The following is a 19,293-nucleotide window of genomic DNA, read 5'->3' as shown; positions in this document are numbered from 1 at the left end:
CAGAGCAATGTGAAATGGAGCGTTTTGCTCAAGAACACAATGCAACACCTGGTCTTGGAATTGAAACCACAATCTGGCAATTTTGAGTGCAATACATGCCTTTCCATATGTCTATTTTCATATGTATATATTATATTATATAAACATATACTCTTTTACTTGTTTCTGTCATTTGACTGTGGCCAGGCTGGAGCACCAGCCTTTAGTCGAGCAAACCAACCCCAGGACTTATTCTTTGGAAGCCTAGTACTTATTCTATCAGTCTCTTTTGCCACTAAGTTACGGGGACGTAAACACGCCATCATTGGTTGTCAAGTGATGTTGGGGGGACAAACACAGACACACAAACATATACATACACATACATATATACAACTTCTTTCAGTTTCCATCTACCAAATCCACTCACAAGGCTTTGGTCGGCCCGAGGCTAAAGTAGAAGACACTTGCTCAAGGTGCCACACAGTGGGAATGAACCCAAAACCGTTTGGTTGCTAAGCAAGCTACTTACCACACAGCCACTCCTGCACCTATGTTATTTGTGTTCATATATATTGTTCATATATATTGGTTCATTCCATAAATAATGCGGTTTTTTCTTTTATTTTTCAAAATTAAGATAAACAAAGTTCTTTTTTATCTAAAATATTTCCTTGCTCATTTTTCTACAATGCTCTTCCGTCTATCTGGTAGATTTGCAAGGCCCCTCTTCCAAAATTCACTTGTCTGTGATGAAAAATACTCCTCCAGTACTGTTCTAACCTCATCTACAGAATTCATAATTTTCCTGTCCAAATGATTTTGAAGACTGCGGAATAAATGATAATCAGATGGGGCAACGTCCGGCGAATATGGTGGGTGGGGCATCGTTTCCCATTCAAACTGCTCCAGCCTTTGGAATGTCATCCTCACTGTATGTGGCCAAGCATTATCCTGATGGAAGAACACCTTTCATTTTGAAACCAAAGATGGTTGTTTTTCATCTGGCGCTGACTTAAGCCACTCAAGCTGCTTGCAGTAGATCTCCTTTATTATACTTTGGTTTGGGTTTAAAAGTTCAAAGTGGACTACACCTTTCATATTCCACCAAATAGATAACAACACCTTACGTGGGTGAAGACCTTCTTAGCCTAGGATACAAGTATTTCTCCTTTCCATACCTACTGTCTTTGGTGCTTTACATTTTTATAGAGAACCTATTTTTTGTCATCAGTCCAAAAGAGGGTTCATTTGTGAGACATGACAGCAAAGAAGAGCACACATTCACTCTCTAAGTACGATTAAACTCAGAAAGTTTGTGAGGAACACATTGACCTAATTTGCTGATTTTTCTAATGGCATACAAGTGTCAATGAATGGTTGAACGACCAAATCCAAGCTTCTCTGCTAGTTCCTTAACAGTTATGGGATTTTGTTCCACCAGGTTTTGCAGGACGTCTTGTGAAGCTCGACAGATCTTCCAGGATGAGGCTTGTCTTCTAGGCTGTAGTTTCTGGCTTGGAATTTCTGGAACCACTGTTGACATTGGCTTGCACTTATTGTCCGATCTCCATATACTACATAAATATTCCACGTACTTTCCATTGCATTGTTGCCTTTATTGAACTCATAAAGCAAAATATGCCAAATATGCTCCTTTGTTACTTCCATTATAGATTAAAAAATAACTGTTAAAATCGAACTGCACTCTTCAAAGCTTTCACTAAGAATAAGTACAAGGTAAAATTACTACCTGCTTTTATAGCAAGTTAATGCAGGTAGTTTATCCCACTCCCTCCCGACTTTTAGTTCACGCGAATGAAAAAACCACATTATTTATGGGGTGACTCAATACACACACACACACACACACACACACACACACACACACACACACACACACACACATATGGAGAGAAAAAGAGAAAGAAATTTTCAATCTGAAAACAACATCATACTTACTTTGGACTTTATCTGTACTTTTTCCAGAGATTGCCACAGTTCTTCATCTGAGTACTCAGAGAAAGGGTCAAGATTGTATCTATAAAGACGTAACTGTATGAATTTCCATGGAATTAAGGAAACTATTTCAAAAGATAGTTTTCTAATAATATGAATCATGCCTTATTGTTCTATTTTGATTGTATTCATTGTTAAATACATGCATATATATGTATGTACTCAAGTATTCTTTTTCTTTTTACTTATTTCAGTCATTAGACTGCGGCAATGTTGGGTCATTGCCTTGAGAAACTAATCGAATGAATAAAATAAGTTCTGGTGTTGAACAAATTGACCCCCAGCACTTACTTTTCAAGCCTTGTACTTATACTATTGGTTTCTTTTGCTGAACTGCTAAATAATGGAGATCTAAACAAACCAATACCAGTTGTCAAGCAATGGTTGGGGAGAAGGACAGACACAAAGATACTGCCAACTCATAGGATAGGATAGGGTGAAGAGGTGAATACATGGTTTACCCACCTGGAGAGAGAGAGAGGGGGTTAGAGCTGTGAGGTCAAGGTACAAGGTGAATATGAGAGACAGAGCTGGATAGAGGAGCCGAAAAGGCGGATACATTGGTAATTGTGCTGAGTGAGAAAAGTGTCATATGATCAGAGATAGGGAGTGAGTTGGACATTGAGAATATCAGTTCAGCAGAGGGAAAGTGAAAGAAGGAAATAGGGTAATAAAGAAAGCTGATGGAAGAAAGGGTGTTAGATGAGTTGTGGAGAAAGGCTTGACAGAACCTCAGTTGTGCTGGGATGGACGGATCTTCTCAAGCACAACATATCACCATTCATCTCGGTTCTCCGTCATGTCTTCCAAGAGGCTCAACATCTTGGGGTCAGTCTTAACCACTTTGTCCCATGTATTCCTGGGTCTCCCTCTTCACTGATCGGCTGTCCTCGTCCATCCACGTTACACGATCATACCTGCACCATCTTCTCTCCTGCACGCCACATCTGATGCCTTTTATGCCCAATTTATCTCTCAGCACGTTTATACTTTGTCATACATGCACACTAACATTTCACATCGATTGGACGAGTATGGTCCTGATGAAATACACTCGCATTGTTTTCGACTATTACTATGTAATAATTATTAATATTGGTGAGTGGATTTGGTAGACGGAAACTGAAAGAAGCCCGTCGTATATATATATATATATATATATATATATATATATATATATGTATGTATGTATGTGTGTGTGTGCGTGTGTGTGTGTTTGTGTGTGTATATGTTTGTGTCCGTGTTTGTCCCCCTCCCCCAACATCGCTTGACAACCGATGCTGGTGTGTTTACGTCCCCGTAACTTAGAGGTTCGGCAAAAGAGACCGATAGAATAAGTACTAGGCTTACAAAAAATAAGTCCTGGGATCGATTTTGCTCGACTAAAGGCGGTGCTCCAGCATGGACGCAGTCAAATGACTGAAACAAATAAAAGAGTATTAATTGTGTAGTTGTGAACATCTATAGGTGTTGTCGAAACAGCTGTAGAAATGAAGCTTTTGAATTATCAAGGATATTGTTTGCTTTCTAGTTTTTCTAATATGATTTGCTTACAGTATTTGTTATAGCTAATTATAAACGCTATGCAGCATTATACATGCTTGCGTCGAGGTAAGGAAGTATTGGAATTTAACGTGATGTTATAAATTAATCTCTAAACCAGGTGGATTTTTTTCTCTTCTGCATAAGCACCTAATCAGTGAGTTGAATTATATACATGTATGTATGAACGTACATACATACATACATACATACATACATACATATATATATATATATATAGCAATTAAGGACAACTACTTAATAAGGAAAACTTAACAAGAAATTGTCAGGTAGATAGCGTAAAAACCTCATAAGAGAAAATATATATATATATTATATATATATATATATATATATATATATATAATATATATATATATTATATATATATATATATATTTTTATACATGTATGTATGTATGTACAAACATACATATATATGCATGTATCCGCGCGTGTACACACACATACACTCACACATGATATCTGTTCGGTGGTCCATGGCTGGTGTCATCCACTACAGTTTGGTAAGTCAATTACAGCGGATGTATAGATCAACCAAGTGGATGAAATGATGAGTGAACTTGCAATTAAACAACCGAGATTGGTCGAAAGAGACAGGCCAATTCTCTTGCAAGACAATGCTCGACCACATGTTGCACAAAGAACGGTACTCAAATTATAGGAACTGAACTTGGAAGTACTCTTGTCATCTACCATATTCACCAGTTCTTGCACGAACTGACTATCACGTTTTCTCGGCATTAGACAACTTTTTGCAAGGAAAAAACTTCAAATTTGAAGAAAATGCAAAAACAGCCTTTCGTGATTTCACCACCTCTTGCTCTCCAGAACTCTTCGCTGCCAACATAAATAAGCTACCGATAAAATGGCAAAATTGTGTTGATAATTTAGGTGCATACTTTAACCGCATTGCTTTTTGTTGAGACAAAGTAAAATAAACTTTCAGTTCAAAATTGGACATTTCATTCTTAATGACCTGATAAAAATACAGTTCATCTCATGTTATAGTGCAAGTAGCTGAATATTCCACAGACAATTGTACCTTTAGCCTAATTCTCAGGCTGACTCAGCATAATTGCATGATAAAGGAAACCTTTTGAATTTTGGGTAGGTATTTATGCGTTTTCGCTAAATAAAAAAGAGTTGCTGTCTTACCTTATTGTGCCAGAAAATAGAACAGGGTCTTGTGGTATGATTGATATTTTCGATCTTAATTCCTCGAGGTTAATCTCAGAAATGTCATCATCATCAATTAAAACCTTTCCTTTGTCTACCTTTACAAGCCTGAACAGAATACTACCCAGGGATGATTTGCCTGTGACGAAATAGGATAAACGAAATAAGGATAAACGAAATACATGTTATTTGAAGCAACAAACGAAATACATGTTATTTGAAGCAACAAACCTAGTGAAGTTGATTGTGAAATAGTCGCTGATACATTTATTGTGGTGAACAGAATTTAGCTAAGATTGTAAATGTGATGAGGACAGGTAAACATTGATGAATAATGGTTAACTAAATCAAATAAGAATAATTAATAGCAGCAACAAAAGCAGCCTTTATATCCAACTTAACGTGGATATTTTATTAGGACACCAAATACTGAGTTATTTGCCTTGAGAGGACGTCTCATATTTTCTACTCTGCCAATGATATAAAATATGAGAGGTCCTCTTAAATGGTAAATAACTCAGTATTTGGTGTTCTAATAAAATATCCACGTGAAGTTGATTGTAAAGATTGCCTTTTAGAAATAAAAAATGCTGAAATGAGTTGACGCACTAGAAACCCAATTAATTATAATTAGAAATCAGTAATGGAAAAAATAGCTTGAGTTTTGGTAGATACAGTTAAAACTACGTTCATGTTTTGATTGCATTAGACATCCTTAGCAAAGTATAGTCATTCACATGCTTATCAATGGAGAGAAAGGAATATGTTCATATTCGAATTTTTATTCAGCCTGCCAGTTAAATGTGAGGTCTGTGATTTTCGCCTAGAATGTGGTGCCAGTGAACATTTGCTACAGACGAGGCTCAAAGAAACAGAAAAGCGTATTGGGCAATGGAAGATTTTTGTCGCTACTGATATATTTGTCAGGTTTTCAACAATGTATCTGCTTTAAGCATGTTATACAAATTTACACACACACACACACACACACACAAACGAAATAGTTAACCTTCTAGAATATGAAGCTGGATAATGTAGGTTCAATTACAGTTTAATTTCATTTTAACTTTTGAATGTTTCATCATCTGTTTTTCCTTCTCTATTTTTACTATCGAGATAAATTTTAAACTTTATGATGTGGAGGCCTATATATATATATATTATATATATATATATATAATATATATATATATATAATATATATATATATATTATATATATATATATATATATTATATATATATATATATATATATGCATATATATGTTTGTATATGTATGTCGTTTGAATATATATATATATATATTATATATATAATATATATATATAATATATATATATAATATATATATACACGAAGTGATTCAGAAAAGTTCCTGGCTTTAAGGGTATCCGGAAAGGCCTGGATGGAGGCCCAACCTTCTGAGTTCTTTTACAGGGTTTAGAAAAATTGAAACCGCTGCAATAAGTGTGTGAAACTGAGAGGCCAATATGTTGAATAAATTCTTAACTAATTCTTCTGTAATTTCTTTTACCCAAAGCCAGGAACTTCTCAGCACCCACCTGTGCACGTGCGCACATGCATGCACACAACCGCACACATATATTTGCATATATGTATTTTTATTTGTATATATGTATAAGTCTTCTTACACAGAATTTCCTATCATAACCATATTTTAAACAAACAAAGATCTATCTTAGCAACAAGGTTAGGCCAAAGTTGCGCCATTTCCGAGGAAGTTGCTGTTACTCTAGTCATTGTCTAATTGTCTCAGTGGAGGTGACCTATTTTCAGAGATAAGCGAACAAAATATTTCTTGATACGTCTGTGAGTTAGTTAAAGAAAATAGCAGTATCTCACACTACAAATAACTCGCAGTAATTGCATTGTGTATGCATATACCTATTCCCTCATCCTTCATTCATATACAAGTGACATCATCATCATCATCGTCGTTTAACATCCGCTTTCCATGCTGGCATGTAGTGGACGGTTTGACTGAGGGCTGGCAAGCAAGAAGACTGCACCAGGCTCCAATCCAATCTGACAATATTTCTACAGCTGGATGCCCTTCCTAACGCTACTCACTTCGAGAGTGTAGTGGGTGCTTTTTACTTACCATCGACACGAGGGCCAGTTAGGCGGTACTGGCACAGGCCACGCTTAAATGGTGCTTTTTACATGCCACCGGCACGGGAGCCAGTTAGGCAGCACTGGTAACGACCACACTCGAATGGTGCTTTTTACGTATCACGGACACATGTGCCAATCAAGCGGTACTGTCATCGGCCACGACAAAGACATCACTTGCCTCAACAGGTCTTCGCAAGCGTAGTTTATTGCCCAATAATCGAAGGGTACTCTGAAATGGGCTGGTTATGTTACACTGGCCACAGTTACGGTTTCATATGGCTTGCCGGGTCTTCTCAAGCACAGCATATCTCCAAAGTTGTTGGTCACTTGTCATCGCCTCGGTGAGATCCAACATTCGAAAGTCGTGCTTCAACATCTCATCCCAGGTCTTCCTGGGTCTACATCTTCCACAGGTTCCCTCTACTGCTAGGGTGTGACACTTTTTCATACATTTGTCCTTATCGATACGCAACAAATGACTATACAAACGCAGTTGTCTCTCTTGCACACCATATCTGATGCTTCTTATGTCCAACTTTTCTCTCAAGGCACTTACACTCTGTCGTGTATGCACACTGACATTAGACATCCAGCAGAGCATACTAGCTTCATTCCTTGCAAGCTTACGCATATCTTCAGCAGTCACGGCCCATGTTTCATTGCCATGTAGCATGGCTGTTTGCACACATGCGTCATACAGATTACCTTTTATCTGAGCGAGAGGCCCTTTGTCACCAGCAGAAGTAGGAGTTCTCTGAACTTTGCCCAGGCTATTCTTATTCTAGCAGCTACACTCTCAGAGCATCTACCCCAACTACTGACTTGGTCACCTAGGAAACGGAAGCTATCAACTACTTTAGTTTCCCCACCTAGAATGTGATGGAAGCTGTTTTCTGCACATTTTCAGTGTTTATTGCTCCTGAGCATTTGCCACACACAAAAACTATCTTCCCAGTTAACCTTCCTTTGATATTACTGCACCTCTTATGTGTTCATAGCTTACACCGGGTACACCTATATATATATACCTGTAGAAAAGGCGTAGGTAGACACTCCTTTAAGGTGTACCCGGTGTAAGCTATGAACACATAAGAGGTGCAGCAATATCAAAGGAAGGTTAACTGGGAAGATAGTTTTTGTGTGTGGCAAATGCTCAGGAGCAATAAACATTGAAAATGTGCAGAAAACAGCTTCCATCACATTCTAGCGGGAGAAAACTAAAGTAGTTGATAGCGTCCGTTACCTAGGTGACCAAGTCAGTAGTGGGGGTGGATTTGTGGTTTGTCCGCTTTCCTTATTAAAGAATTTGGTTTTTGCTACAGTGACTCTAAGGCCCCTCGATTCTAGATCTTGCTTTCACACCTGAAAATTCTCCTCTAGTTCTGATAGTAACTCAGCAATTAGAGCAAGGTCACCATCATAGAGAAGCTCCCAGGGGCATCTTGTCTTGAATTCCTGTTATTGTCTGGAGGACTATGATGAATAAGAGGGGGCTGAGGACTGATCCTTGGTGAACCCCTATTCCTATCCCGAATTCTTCCCTGTACTCGTTGCCAACCCTCACCTTACTGACACCATCCCTTTACATCGCTTGTACAGCTCTCACTAACCACTGATCTATCCCTATTTTCCACATTGACTACCAAATAAGGTATCGAGGGACCCTGTCAAAGTCTTTCTCCATGTCAATGAAAGCCCGGTACAGAGGCTTATATCCTTTTGATATCCTGTTGCTTATTTTGATTTTATTCACCTTACTTTGAGTTGTACGGAGAATACCGCACTGACTTGATGCTTCAACTTAAGTACCTACTTCAAGTGAATCTCCCCTGTGGTTAGGGGTGTGGCGCATCAACTCTACCTGTCTACCTTGTTCTAGGCCAGTGTTTCTCAACCATTTTTTGCTTATTGACCCCCTTTGATTCCTATTTTACTTAGATGGACCCCATAGCCCTTCGATGTCCCAAAATATCATATATTTTTATGATTAATTATTATTTAGAAGTGTTATAAAAAAAATTGCTAAGATATTTTATTTATTGTATTGAGTTGTCCGGAAAGTTCGTGCCGATTTATAGTAGCTTAGCTTTCGACTTATTTTAGAACGTGGTTGAGTCCATAAAATAGGATTTGACTACACCTCCATTTAGAGCACAGTTTAAGCTATCTTTTCGTGGAAGAAGATTTATGTTCCTATAACTTGTGTTAATTCTGTAACCCTTTAAAATGGAAGATAAGAAAGTTCATTTTCGGCGCTTGATGCTTTGGGAACCAGACAAAAATTGCTGCAGCTCGGCTGGGATGTGTTACCCCACCCTCCATATTCACCAGATATTGCTCCTTCGGATTTCCACTTTTCCAGGTCTCTGCAGAATAGTCTTAATGGTAAAAATTTCAATTCCTTGGATGACGTAAAAAGATACCTTGATGAATTTTTTGCCATGAAACCACCCCAATTCTGGGAAGAGGGTTTTTTCAAGTTAAAGGAAAGATGGAGATGCATTGTGCAACAAAATGGTTTATATTTGGCTGATTAAAAATGTAATGGCAAATATTTATTGACCTTTTTCTTTCCTTTAAAAATCGGCACGAACTTTCCGGACAACCCAATAGGAGTCTAGCCAATTTATTGCAGGTAAATTTTAATAAAATCGTATATGGATCCCCGAGGGCCATATGGACTCCGGTTGAGAACCACTATTCCAAGCTTTAAAAACCAAATGTTCACTTCAATATACTCTGCTTCGGTCGATAGAACACGCATCTTGTCAGACATTAGCCAGGGTTCTCCCAACACCCCTTTAGAGGGAACATAAGTTCCTATATTCCTTGAATAACACTTTTTTCCCTCATATTTTCCTAAATAAATTTATCGAGTAAGGGGAACTAATTTTTTTTGTGACATACATCATCCACTCCTAATTTTTCTAGAATTGGCTCAATTTAAGTCATTCTTTTTGACTTATAACATTTGCGAAGCATTGAATGCAGTTACTGTTGATGTTGCTGATCGTATCATTTCTTTCTTCAAATCAATATTTCTAACATCATTTTGCTTTGTCATCGACCAACGCAAATGTATTTAAGATTGAACGTTTGAAAATTTGATCTTTCTTTCTTTCTTTCTTTGAAAATAAGATCTCAGTGTGTTACTACAACCGAAACTGCAGCAAACTCTCGTCCAGCTACATTCATGTGGTCATCTTGTAATTTCTTGTAAATATTGCAAATGTTATTTGCTAAAAAAAAGAAAAAGAAAAAAAGGTAAACTATAAGGAAATTTCTAAAGAGAGAGATCGTTCTTCTATCCCGTTACCTGAGAATAAACCTTCAATCTGAAGTCTAATGGAAACCGCATTTTTTTTCACAATGCAATCCAGTTAAAAATTTCTCTCCGAGTGACGTTTGTTCGCTTTAGCAACAGTAGCAACAACAATAGCAAAAACAGCTACAATAATAATAATAATAATAATAATAATGATAATAATCAAACTAATGTTGTCTTACCGGCGCCAGTACGACCCACGATACCAATCTTTTCATTGTCACGGACGTGAAAGGAGACATCTTTGAAGATGTATTTCATATCCTCTCTGTATTTCATCCAAACTCCTGAAAATCTAATGTCTCCTGTTCTGGGCCAATTGTTTTTTTTTGGTATATTTCTGGCCTCATCTGTAATTTCGGGAGTCAACTTGAATGGAAATATTGAAAGTGCATAAGTGGATTTCATGATGAAGATTATGATCATAACGACAATGACAATGTTGACGATGATAACAACAACAACAACAACAACAACAACAACAATAATAAAAATAAAAATAAAAATAATGATTTCTTTATTAGCCACAAAGAATTTACATTAAGAGAAACATTATGGATGGTACAGGACAAAACAAAGAATGTGTGTGTGTATGTGTATGAGCGTGTGTTGTGAGGGTTTTGCGTGTAAACAGGTTTAACGTAATAAAAATATTTAACAATGTATAATCCTTAATAGGGAAGAGACGTTTGAGGGCTGCTCATGGAAAATCCCCATAAAACCAGAGGCCGGTGCCTTTTCTCATTTCCTCTTCTCCGATTATAGGCCTATGCTCAGGGAAGGCCCATTCACTTGTACCATTCTCGCCAATCTCATTCACCTTTCAGCAAAATGGCTAGAAGGAAACACTCCCCTCACACTTCCTTCTCCACCCTTATTTTCTTTTCAAGTGAAACTTGGAGAAGTTGATGAGGGATTGGTCAAAAAGAAATGAGAAACGAGTTTGTCTTCAGCCCCTTCAATTTTTTCCACTATACAACCTCTTTCGCTATAGCCACCAGACAAATGGTTTCTGATTTAGACAGAAGGTCAACACTTTTTAGGGGAGAGGGTAAGTATGTACCTATTTCTTTACTACCCACAAGGGGCTAAACACAGAGAGGACGAACAAGGACAGACAAACGGGTTAAGTCGATTATATCGACCCCAGTGCGTAACTGGTACTTATTTAATCGACCCCGAAAGGATGAAAGGCAAAGTCGACCTCGGCGGAATTTGAACTCAGAACGTAACGACAGACGAAATACGGCTATGCATTTCGCCCGGCGTGCTAACGTTTCTGCCAGCTCGCCATCAACCCAAAACTTGACTGGTACTCCAGCTTATCCATCCTGGAGGGATGAGAAGCAAAGTTCACCTCGCTGAGATTTGAGCTCACAGCAAAAAGAGCAGGATCAAATATCACAAAGCATTTTTTCCGATACTCCAACTATTCTTCTGGTTTGCCTTAATAATCTAATGCGTTCGTGGAAACATAGCTGTCTGTTGAAGCATAAGAAAAGCAATTAAAAATAAAAAATAAAGGAAGTTATACTATATGGATGACCATTAAATAAAAATTATTCTTTTTTTATGACTAACACGTGATTATCACACAAAATATTTTTTAAACAAGGCGCAGGAGTGACTGTGTGGTAAGTAGCTTGCTAACCAACCATATGGTTCCGGGTTCAGTCCCACTGCGTGGCATCTTGGGCAAGTGTCTTCTGCTATAGCCTCGGGCCGACCAAAGCCTTGTGAGTGGATTTGGTAGACGGAAACTGAAAGAAGCCTGTCGTATATATGTATATATATAAATATATATGTGTGTGTGTTTGTGTGTCTGTGTTTGTCCCCCTAGCATTGCCTGACAACCGATGCTGGTGTGTTTACGTCCCCGTCACTTAGCGGTTCGGCAAAAGAGACCGATAGAATAAGTACTGGGCTTACAAAGAATAAGTCCCGGGGTCGATTTGCTCGACTAAAGGCGGTGCTCCAGCATGACCGCAGTCAAATGACTGAAACAAGTAAAAGAGTAAAGAGTAAATCCCGAAAATAACGAACTAGTATGAAATACAAAGAAAATAAAGCGACCCAACTGAAAATAAAACCAAAGCTATTTAAAACCTGATCAGCCATGTTCACTAAGAGACGAAACGGTAACAAAACCATTATCTGTTGGGCAAGGATGTTTGCTGATTTCATAGCGTAAGTTTCATACGATCACAATTTAGAGGTTATGTAACATGTTGTTCAGAAGCGCTGAATCCAACCACCCCACCACAAAAAAGGATAGTATGAAAAATATATTAGCACCGCGAACACAGATCAGAAAAGCTAGCAAACAACTCGACAAATCTAAAAACTGCTAGAAAATTGAAAGCACCCGGGATTAGTAAAATCTCCGATTTCTGATTGGAATCCCCGTTCAAAACTTATGATCGAAAGCGGCAGTATTCAAAAAGCAGGTAAACGGTCAATATTTCAATGGTTCCTGGAAGGGAAAACAATATCAACTCCCCCGTATAAAAATACGGGGACCACAAAAATACAGGCTCATAGCTTGTTGACCAACAACCTACAAAATCCTTTCATCTGTACTCTACAAGCTGGTTTGCTGTTCATATGGGAAGCAATATCTTACTCTAGGAACAGAGAGTGCCGGAAGAGAGTGTATGGCCCTAAAGAGATGCTATTATAAAGGACGGCTAAAAGAAAAAAAATTGATTACCAAAAAATCATTTGATACATATACTTTTGTGTACTAGGGATGCTTAATATAAACCAGCTATACTATTAATTCAGTACACTAAACCGCATTCATGTCAAATTGGAAAACAAACATATTATACAGCAAAGAGCTGAATAATACCAACCTTGTAGCCATATGAAGAATATTCCAAGAGACTGCTTATCATCTCTTCTATTCTGCATAACTTTGATTGCATTAACAAATATATTGAATGATACCAGCAATCGTTATAAATGCTATGAACACATTATAAAACATCTCCCTGTACAGAAATGAATTAAAACTATTTACAAAAGTCAATACACGGAGAACCTACAAGGACTTGCTCATGAATTTTACTGGGATTTGAAAATGGGAAGGAGTCTAAACAAATGCGCCAAAGCTACCATATAAAGAGACAAATTAACTAAAATTAACAACATTGGATTAGATACAGAGATCAAAATCAGAGTATCAGAACAGAACCAACGAAAAAAGTTCGAAAAGACTATTATAGAAAAGTAATCCCACTTATAAATTACTTCAGCATAAAAGATGAAATAAATTGAAAAGCATAAGCAAAAGCAAACAAACAAAAAAGTTTGAGAGACTACTGACAGCGTTCAGAGGCTACCTTAAAGATATAAATATAGATATATAGAATATACTTACATTGCACACAAGGCAAATACAAAGTAATAACAATGGGACTGGAAAATTACTTACAAGAAAAGAGAAATTGATTTGTGTAATTATGGGGAATATGAAGAAAACTTCAGTTTTCTTTCTACATAAGGAAACAAAACATACTAAAAGCTGACTACAGCGGAGAAAAATTAAATAAGGATAAGATAAAAGAGTTTAGGAAATAAAAACAGAATTTCAAAATGTACTAAAGAAAAAGAAAAAAAAAGGCTTCCTCTAGGACTAATGTTTGGAATGAAAGCCAGTAGTTTGAACAAAGTAAGGATTCTGAAGGCAATTTAAAAGGGTAGGAAATAAGGAGCTCAGGGGCGTAAGTGAAATTTTCAGAAAATATTGGGGGGATGAAAGTTGTCTCAGTCTACCTTGTCATGCTTTTACCTCTTGCCGAAATATTAAAATCAGTTGAAAGTAAGTAGGAAATTTTATTGTAGCTAATGTAAATTTAAATCCAGCTAATACAAAGAAAACACGAAAGTGCAAGATCTATGTTGCTTTTGTGAGTAATGTATGAAAAAACAACAACAACAAAAAACTAATGCCAATAAAAAGACACAAAAATACATTTGGGAATTGTGTGATGTATTGTTTTACGTCTTTCAAGAACACAAGCATTGACAAAACACTTCTCTCGTAAAGTAGATATTTTATAAACTATTGTGATTTACTCAGTAGAAGACTTAACCACCAAACTTGACACTCAGGTGAGATTTGAACGTGTCAGAACTGGTAGAAGAGTGTAGACTGTAATGAATTAGCTGTTCACGATGACTTTATATTGTGGTAAATCTTGATAGTGTTTTGTATAAAGAAGAAAGAATAAGCTGTGAAAATGATATTTTATGGCTTATGCGAATAATGTAATAAAACAATATTGTTGATCAGATTGAGGATAACCTTGATAAAGAAAAGCTATGATCAAAGTAATTCTAGCCATGGCCATCTCAATTCTTTTTCAGGCATTGCTGATCTTGTATATTTTTTTCAAACATCGTATGTCTCTCACTATATTATTCATTTTTTTTCTAAGACAGCATAATGTTATTTGATGGCAATAATATTTACAGTTTCGGAAAAGAAACGACTCTGTGTTACACATTCTAATAAGGTAAATCAAATACTCAGTCAGAAACTCAGTAGTATGTTCAAAACACCGCTCGTACACTAGCAAATATCTGAATCATCAGATTTTCATGGAAAAGTTATATTTTCAATGCTATAACTTTACATGAAGTTATAAGAAATGTAAAAAGATAGAAATCAAGTAATTGCATCCAGAGATACCCTCTCTTGAAGTGCCAACTATTCAGGGCAAAGAATTAGAAGGGATTGTCTTGGAGCTATCAGGTTTACTATCAGTTGTCAACACAGTCAACACAAACTGTGCTGATGAAACTAAAATACTAAAATGCACTGAATATATTAAATGCGCAGAGAAGGTCCTAATTGCCGTATGCAGATGAACAGAAGGGAACAACATGAAAATTCTCTTCTTGAAAGTTTCAAGCGGCTCGCTATTACCACCTTCTCAACAGTACAACTCACGTACAGGACCTAAACAAATTGCTATACCGGGGCCAGAAATTGTGTAAGACATAAGGATCATTCCAAAGGCATATTAAAAGAATAGTGAAATGCAACGAGAGAGAAGGAAGGGATACCAAACAGAAAAATTAGTGAATCTGAAATATTTTGTCATTTGGGAAACCCGATCTTTGCACGACGAGGTAAGTTCGGAGCGGCTATCGAGCAAGGCAACATCTTATATCACTTTATATGAATGTAATAATTTACCTTGAATGCTTTCTTTAATAAAGAAATGCCTCAAATGGAACTTTCTTGCATTGAATTGCCCTTTTGTGTACATCTTTTCGACTCTTAAAATCTCATAGCTTTATATATACGTTACGTTCCATTCAACATATTTATGATTTACTTAACATTTCCCGGCGTAACTTCGAAGTCGCAGTCAACACTTAAAATCTATTTCAGGAATCGAGTCCTTGCTTTAGTTAATGTCATTCTTAGTCATGAGAAAACAATATTTGTAATACACACACACACACACACACACCACACACACACACACACACACACACACACCAAAAGCAAAGACAACCATACTATCTTTATCTTTTACTTGTTTCAGTCATTAGACTGCGGCCATGCTGGGGCACCGCCTTGAAGAATTTTAGTTGAATGAATCGACACCAGTACTTATTTCTTTTTATTTAAACCTGGTACTTATTCTATCGGGTACTTTTGCCGAACTGCAAAGTTACGGGGACGTAAACACTCCAATACTGGTTGTCATGTAAGTGTAATAATCAATGGAAGTCAGTAGTAGATCATAAGGTAGTGCAATACTTACAGAGCGAAATTGATTTAAGCGTTCAATAATTGTAAACCTTGATTCCGTGTCATTGATAATCCGGATAAGGAATTGGGACATGTTGAGAATCTGAAAATAATCACAGCAAACCAATGAATGAATGAGTGAATGAAATAATTTATGTATGTATGTATAATTTTTCTTTGAGTCCTTGTCAGTGTTTAATCCGGTTGCTAACATAGCAGCGACACATTTTATAGATAAGAAAGTTCCCGGTGTTTGTAAATATGCGGTTGAGTTTGTGTGTTGATTGAACTGTCGATGCATACACCCAAGTGTGTGCATCTGTTCATATAAGAATCTCAGACGGGGAATTTTTGGAATGTCTTACAGATCTTCACTGTGCCACAAATAGATTGGATTTGCAGAATCCGTGTCAGTTTCTGTTGCGCTTTCTCCGAGAAACCGAGTATTTCTAGGTTTTTGTGCAAATTTGTTGATGTATAACCTAATGCACCTATGTACGTATGTATGTATGTAATGTATGTATATGTATGTATGTATGTATGTATGTATGTATGTATGTATATGTATGTATGTATGTATGTATGTACTGGACTAAACTGCCGGCGATTAAACTGGCACCCCCACCAGGCTATCCTGGTAAGAAGGGTTGCTAGATGTTCAAGTTACCAGATATTTCTTTACAAACAGATCAGAGTTGAATTTTGAAGCAGTTGCTCTATATTTCCTTACGAAAAGCCTTTTGTTGAAGATGATGTGTTAGATGTCACATATAGAACTACTATAGTGCTCCCAATATTAATGTAATTTCCCATGATTTGCTGAATTGTTGGGGTGTTGCTGCATTCTGTCATATTTCTGTTGTAACCAATTTATGGAAATAAAATTTGGGGAAAAACCAAATATGTCATATTAATAAGGTGAGAGTAAATTCAATATTGTGATCTTCAAGTTTTTCAGTAAAGAGTCTTATCTTATGTAAGTAGGATGAAAACTTTGAATAGAAATCGTGAAGCCTACTTGACTCTCCAGGACCTTGCTCCTCAGTTTACGATAATCTTCACTACCTTTCTATCTTTCTCACATGAGAGTAAAACAATGTATATTGACCACCATCTACATACAGGAAAATGCTTACCTGCGTTAAAAAGTTCAATGTCATAGCTGCAAACGAAGGGGAAATTGTGCCTTTACCGAGAGCAAAAATATAAACCGCTGCTACGAAAATACATATGAAAGTAAGATCTAGCCGAACTCCCACCCAACGGAGGGCGAAATCGAACAGAAGTTCCACTGAGCACACGACATCGTGGTGGTAACAAAATCTGAAGTGAAAAAACAACAGCATCATTAGCATTGTCATTGTCATCATCATTATTACTACAAGGTTATCTCACAACCTGTGTTATACCTGTGTTACACGGATCGAATATTTATGTGATTGAAAATATCTAATCAGTTAGAGCTGGTCAATGTTACCAAACAACAACGACAACAAAACAAAGAATAGGCTATGCATAGATAACATTTACGTAGTTAAATAGGAACTAATATAATTAATATAGTGCGCCAAACATGATTTATAGTTAACTGAAATCAAAGTAGTAATAAAAAGAAGTTAGCGTTTATGACAATTTTTTTCAAAGTCAAGGGAGAGAATTCCAAAATTTAAATTAGAAATTAAATGCAGACATGAATTGGTGTGTGATCGTTAGTCAGTTTAGTGACCACTCTTGACATGTTTCAGCCGTATTAGACCTCCTGTGTGACGTACAGTCTAACACGTAGTCAACAGATCATAACAAAGAAGGTATAATTTTGGTGTAAAGATTATTTACCAATTAAGGGATTAAAGATTGTCTAAAGCAATGACTAGAGAAAATTTTCCAGACGTATATCATATAGTCTTTGGACCCGAATATAAATAGAAAAAGGAAAAATCACGCGCTCGCACGCGCGCACGCACATACACACACAGAGAAAGAAATATGTTGTATTAAGAATGTTAATCTTTCGTGATTTTCATTTTTTCCGAAGAGATCTCGATACTTTTTCTCTTCTTCTTTTTTTTTATTGTTTTGCTATTTTCAGTCATTGGATCGCGACCATGTTTGGACATAGTTTTGAAAGATTTAGTCGATCCCAGAACTAATTTTAACTCTGGTTATTCTTCTATCGAACTTTTTTTTACTGAACCGCTTCATTCCATAAAAGAATGTAAAGAAACCGACAACGGTTATGAAATAGTGAGGAAGAGAACAAATCCAATTCATATACACATACACATATATAATAGGTTTCCGTACAGTTTCCGCCTACGTAGTTTACTGACACTGCAATGGTCGGTCCGGGGTTATTACAGACGTTCAGAGTTCTGTACAGTGAAATTCAACCCCAAATCACATGGCTGTGAAGCAAACTTCTTAATAGCGAATATTAAATAATTAATAAATAACCAATAAAGCAAACCTTTTGAAGAAAAATTCATTTTGGTTGAATGTGTTTATTGTCACAAGTCCGTTGGTGGTTGTATTGACGTGACCAAGTAAAACTGAGCGCTTGAGGTTTTCCAGTCGCTTCAATTGTCGTACGGCCGCAATTGATATATAGCGAAGCAAATACATTATGATAAAGGCTAAGACGAATCCAATGATAAACATCAAATTAGTCTGGAGAGACATAATAGCTAAAATCACGAATTGCATAAACACCTGAAGTAATATATCCAGTAACTGCGGTAATGTGTAATCAGCTGGAAGGAATAAAAAGGAGAAATATAAGAGAGGAAAAAACAAAACAAAACAAAATAAAAATGTAAAAAATGGACTATCTTATTAAATCGCAGCATTTCAATAAAATATTTCGTATGAACACTAAAAGGACACATTTTTCTCAAGAATTTGTGATTGAAAGATGTAATGTTAAAGCCATTTTTTTTACGAATATTTGCTAAATTACGAAGTATAATGAAATAGTAATTATTTTGTAACGTTTTTTGCCACTATAACATGGTTGTTCTATAAAGAACTATGTTATTACATTTTAACCCTAGGAAAATGTCTTTCTGAGCTGGTTAATGACACACAACCTATGTCCGATATATTGTGAGTAAGGGAGCGAATCATTCCCCTCCAGCTTGGCAAGACAAGTAGACCATGGTTTCTGGGTATTTACCCTTCATCGGTACTGGACATCTGCCTGCTAGAAATGGCACGCACAATATTGTGAATGGGGACGACTGACTGCAATCTCTAGCAGGCAGGTGTCCAGTACTGATGAAGGGTAAAGACTCAGAAACCATGGTCTACTGGTTTTGCCAAGC

General features: G+C 36.7%; 1 protein-coding gene across 3 annotated transcripts in view; it reads right to left on the bottom strand.

Annotated features, from left to right (window-relative positions):
- LOC115214210 (multidrug resistance-associated protein 9-like) overlaps window positions 1-19,293 on the bottom strand; it is a 129,687-nt gene that overhangs the window by 12,535 nt on the left and 97,859 nt on the right. For all 3 annotated transcript variants that reach the window (XM_036504870.1, XM_036504869.1, XM_029783319.2), the window contains exons 24-29: window positions 18,441-18,723; window positions 17,110-17,296; window positions 15,987-16,076; window positions 10,386-10,572; window positions 4,720-4,879; window positions 1,942-2,020 (exon numbers count right to left, since the gene is read on the bottom strand). In XM_036504870.1, coding sequence (XP_036360763.1) covers window positions 1,942-2,020; window positions 4,720-4,879; window positions 10,386-10,572; window positions 15,987-16,076; window positions 17,110-17,296; window positions 18,441-18,723 — 986 coding nt within the window. The remainder of the gene's footprint in view (window positions 1-1,941; window positions 2,021-4,719; window positions 4,880-10,385; window positions 10,573-15,986; window positions 16,077-17,109; window positions 17,297-18,440; window positions 18,724-19,293) is intronic.

This window comes from Octopus sinensis, linkage group LG7 (genome assembly GCF_006345805.1).
Source record: "Octopus sinensis linkage group LG7, ASM634580v1, whole genome shotgun sequence".
In the NCBI taxonomy this organism is placed as follows: domain Eukaryota; kingdom Metazoa; phylum Mollusca; class Cephalopoda; order Octopoda; family Octopodidae; genus Octopus; species Octopus sinensis.
This window is presented reverse-complemented; position numbering and strand designations above follow the sequence as displayed.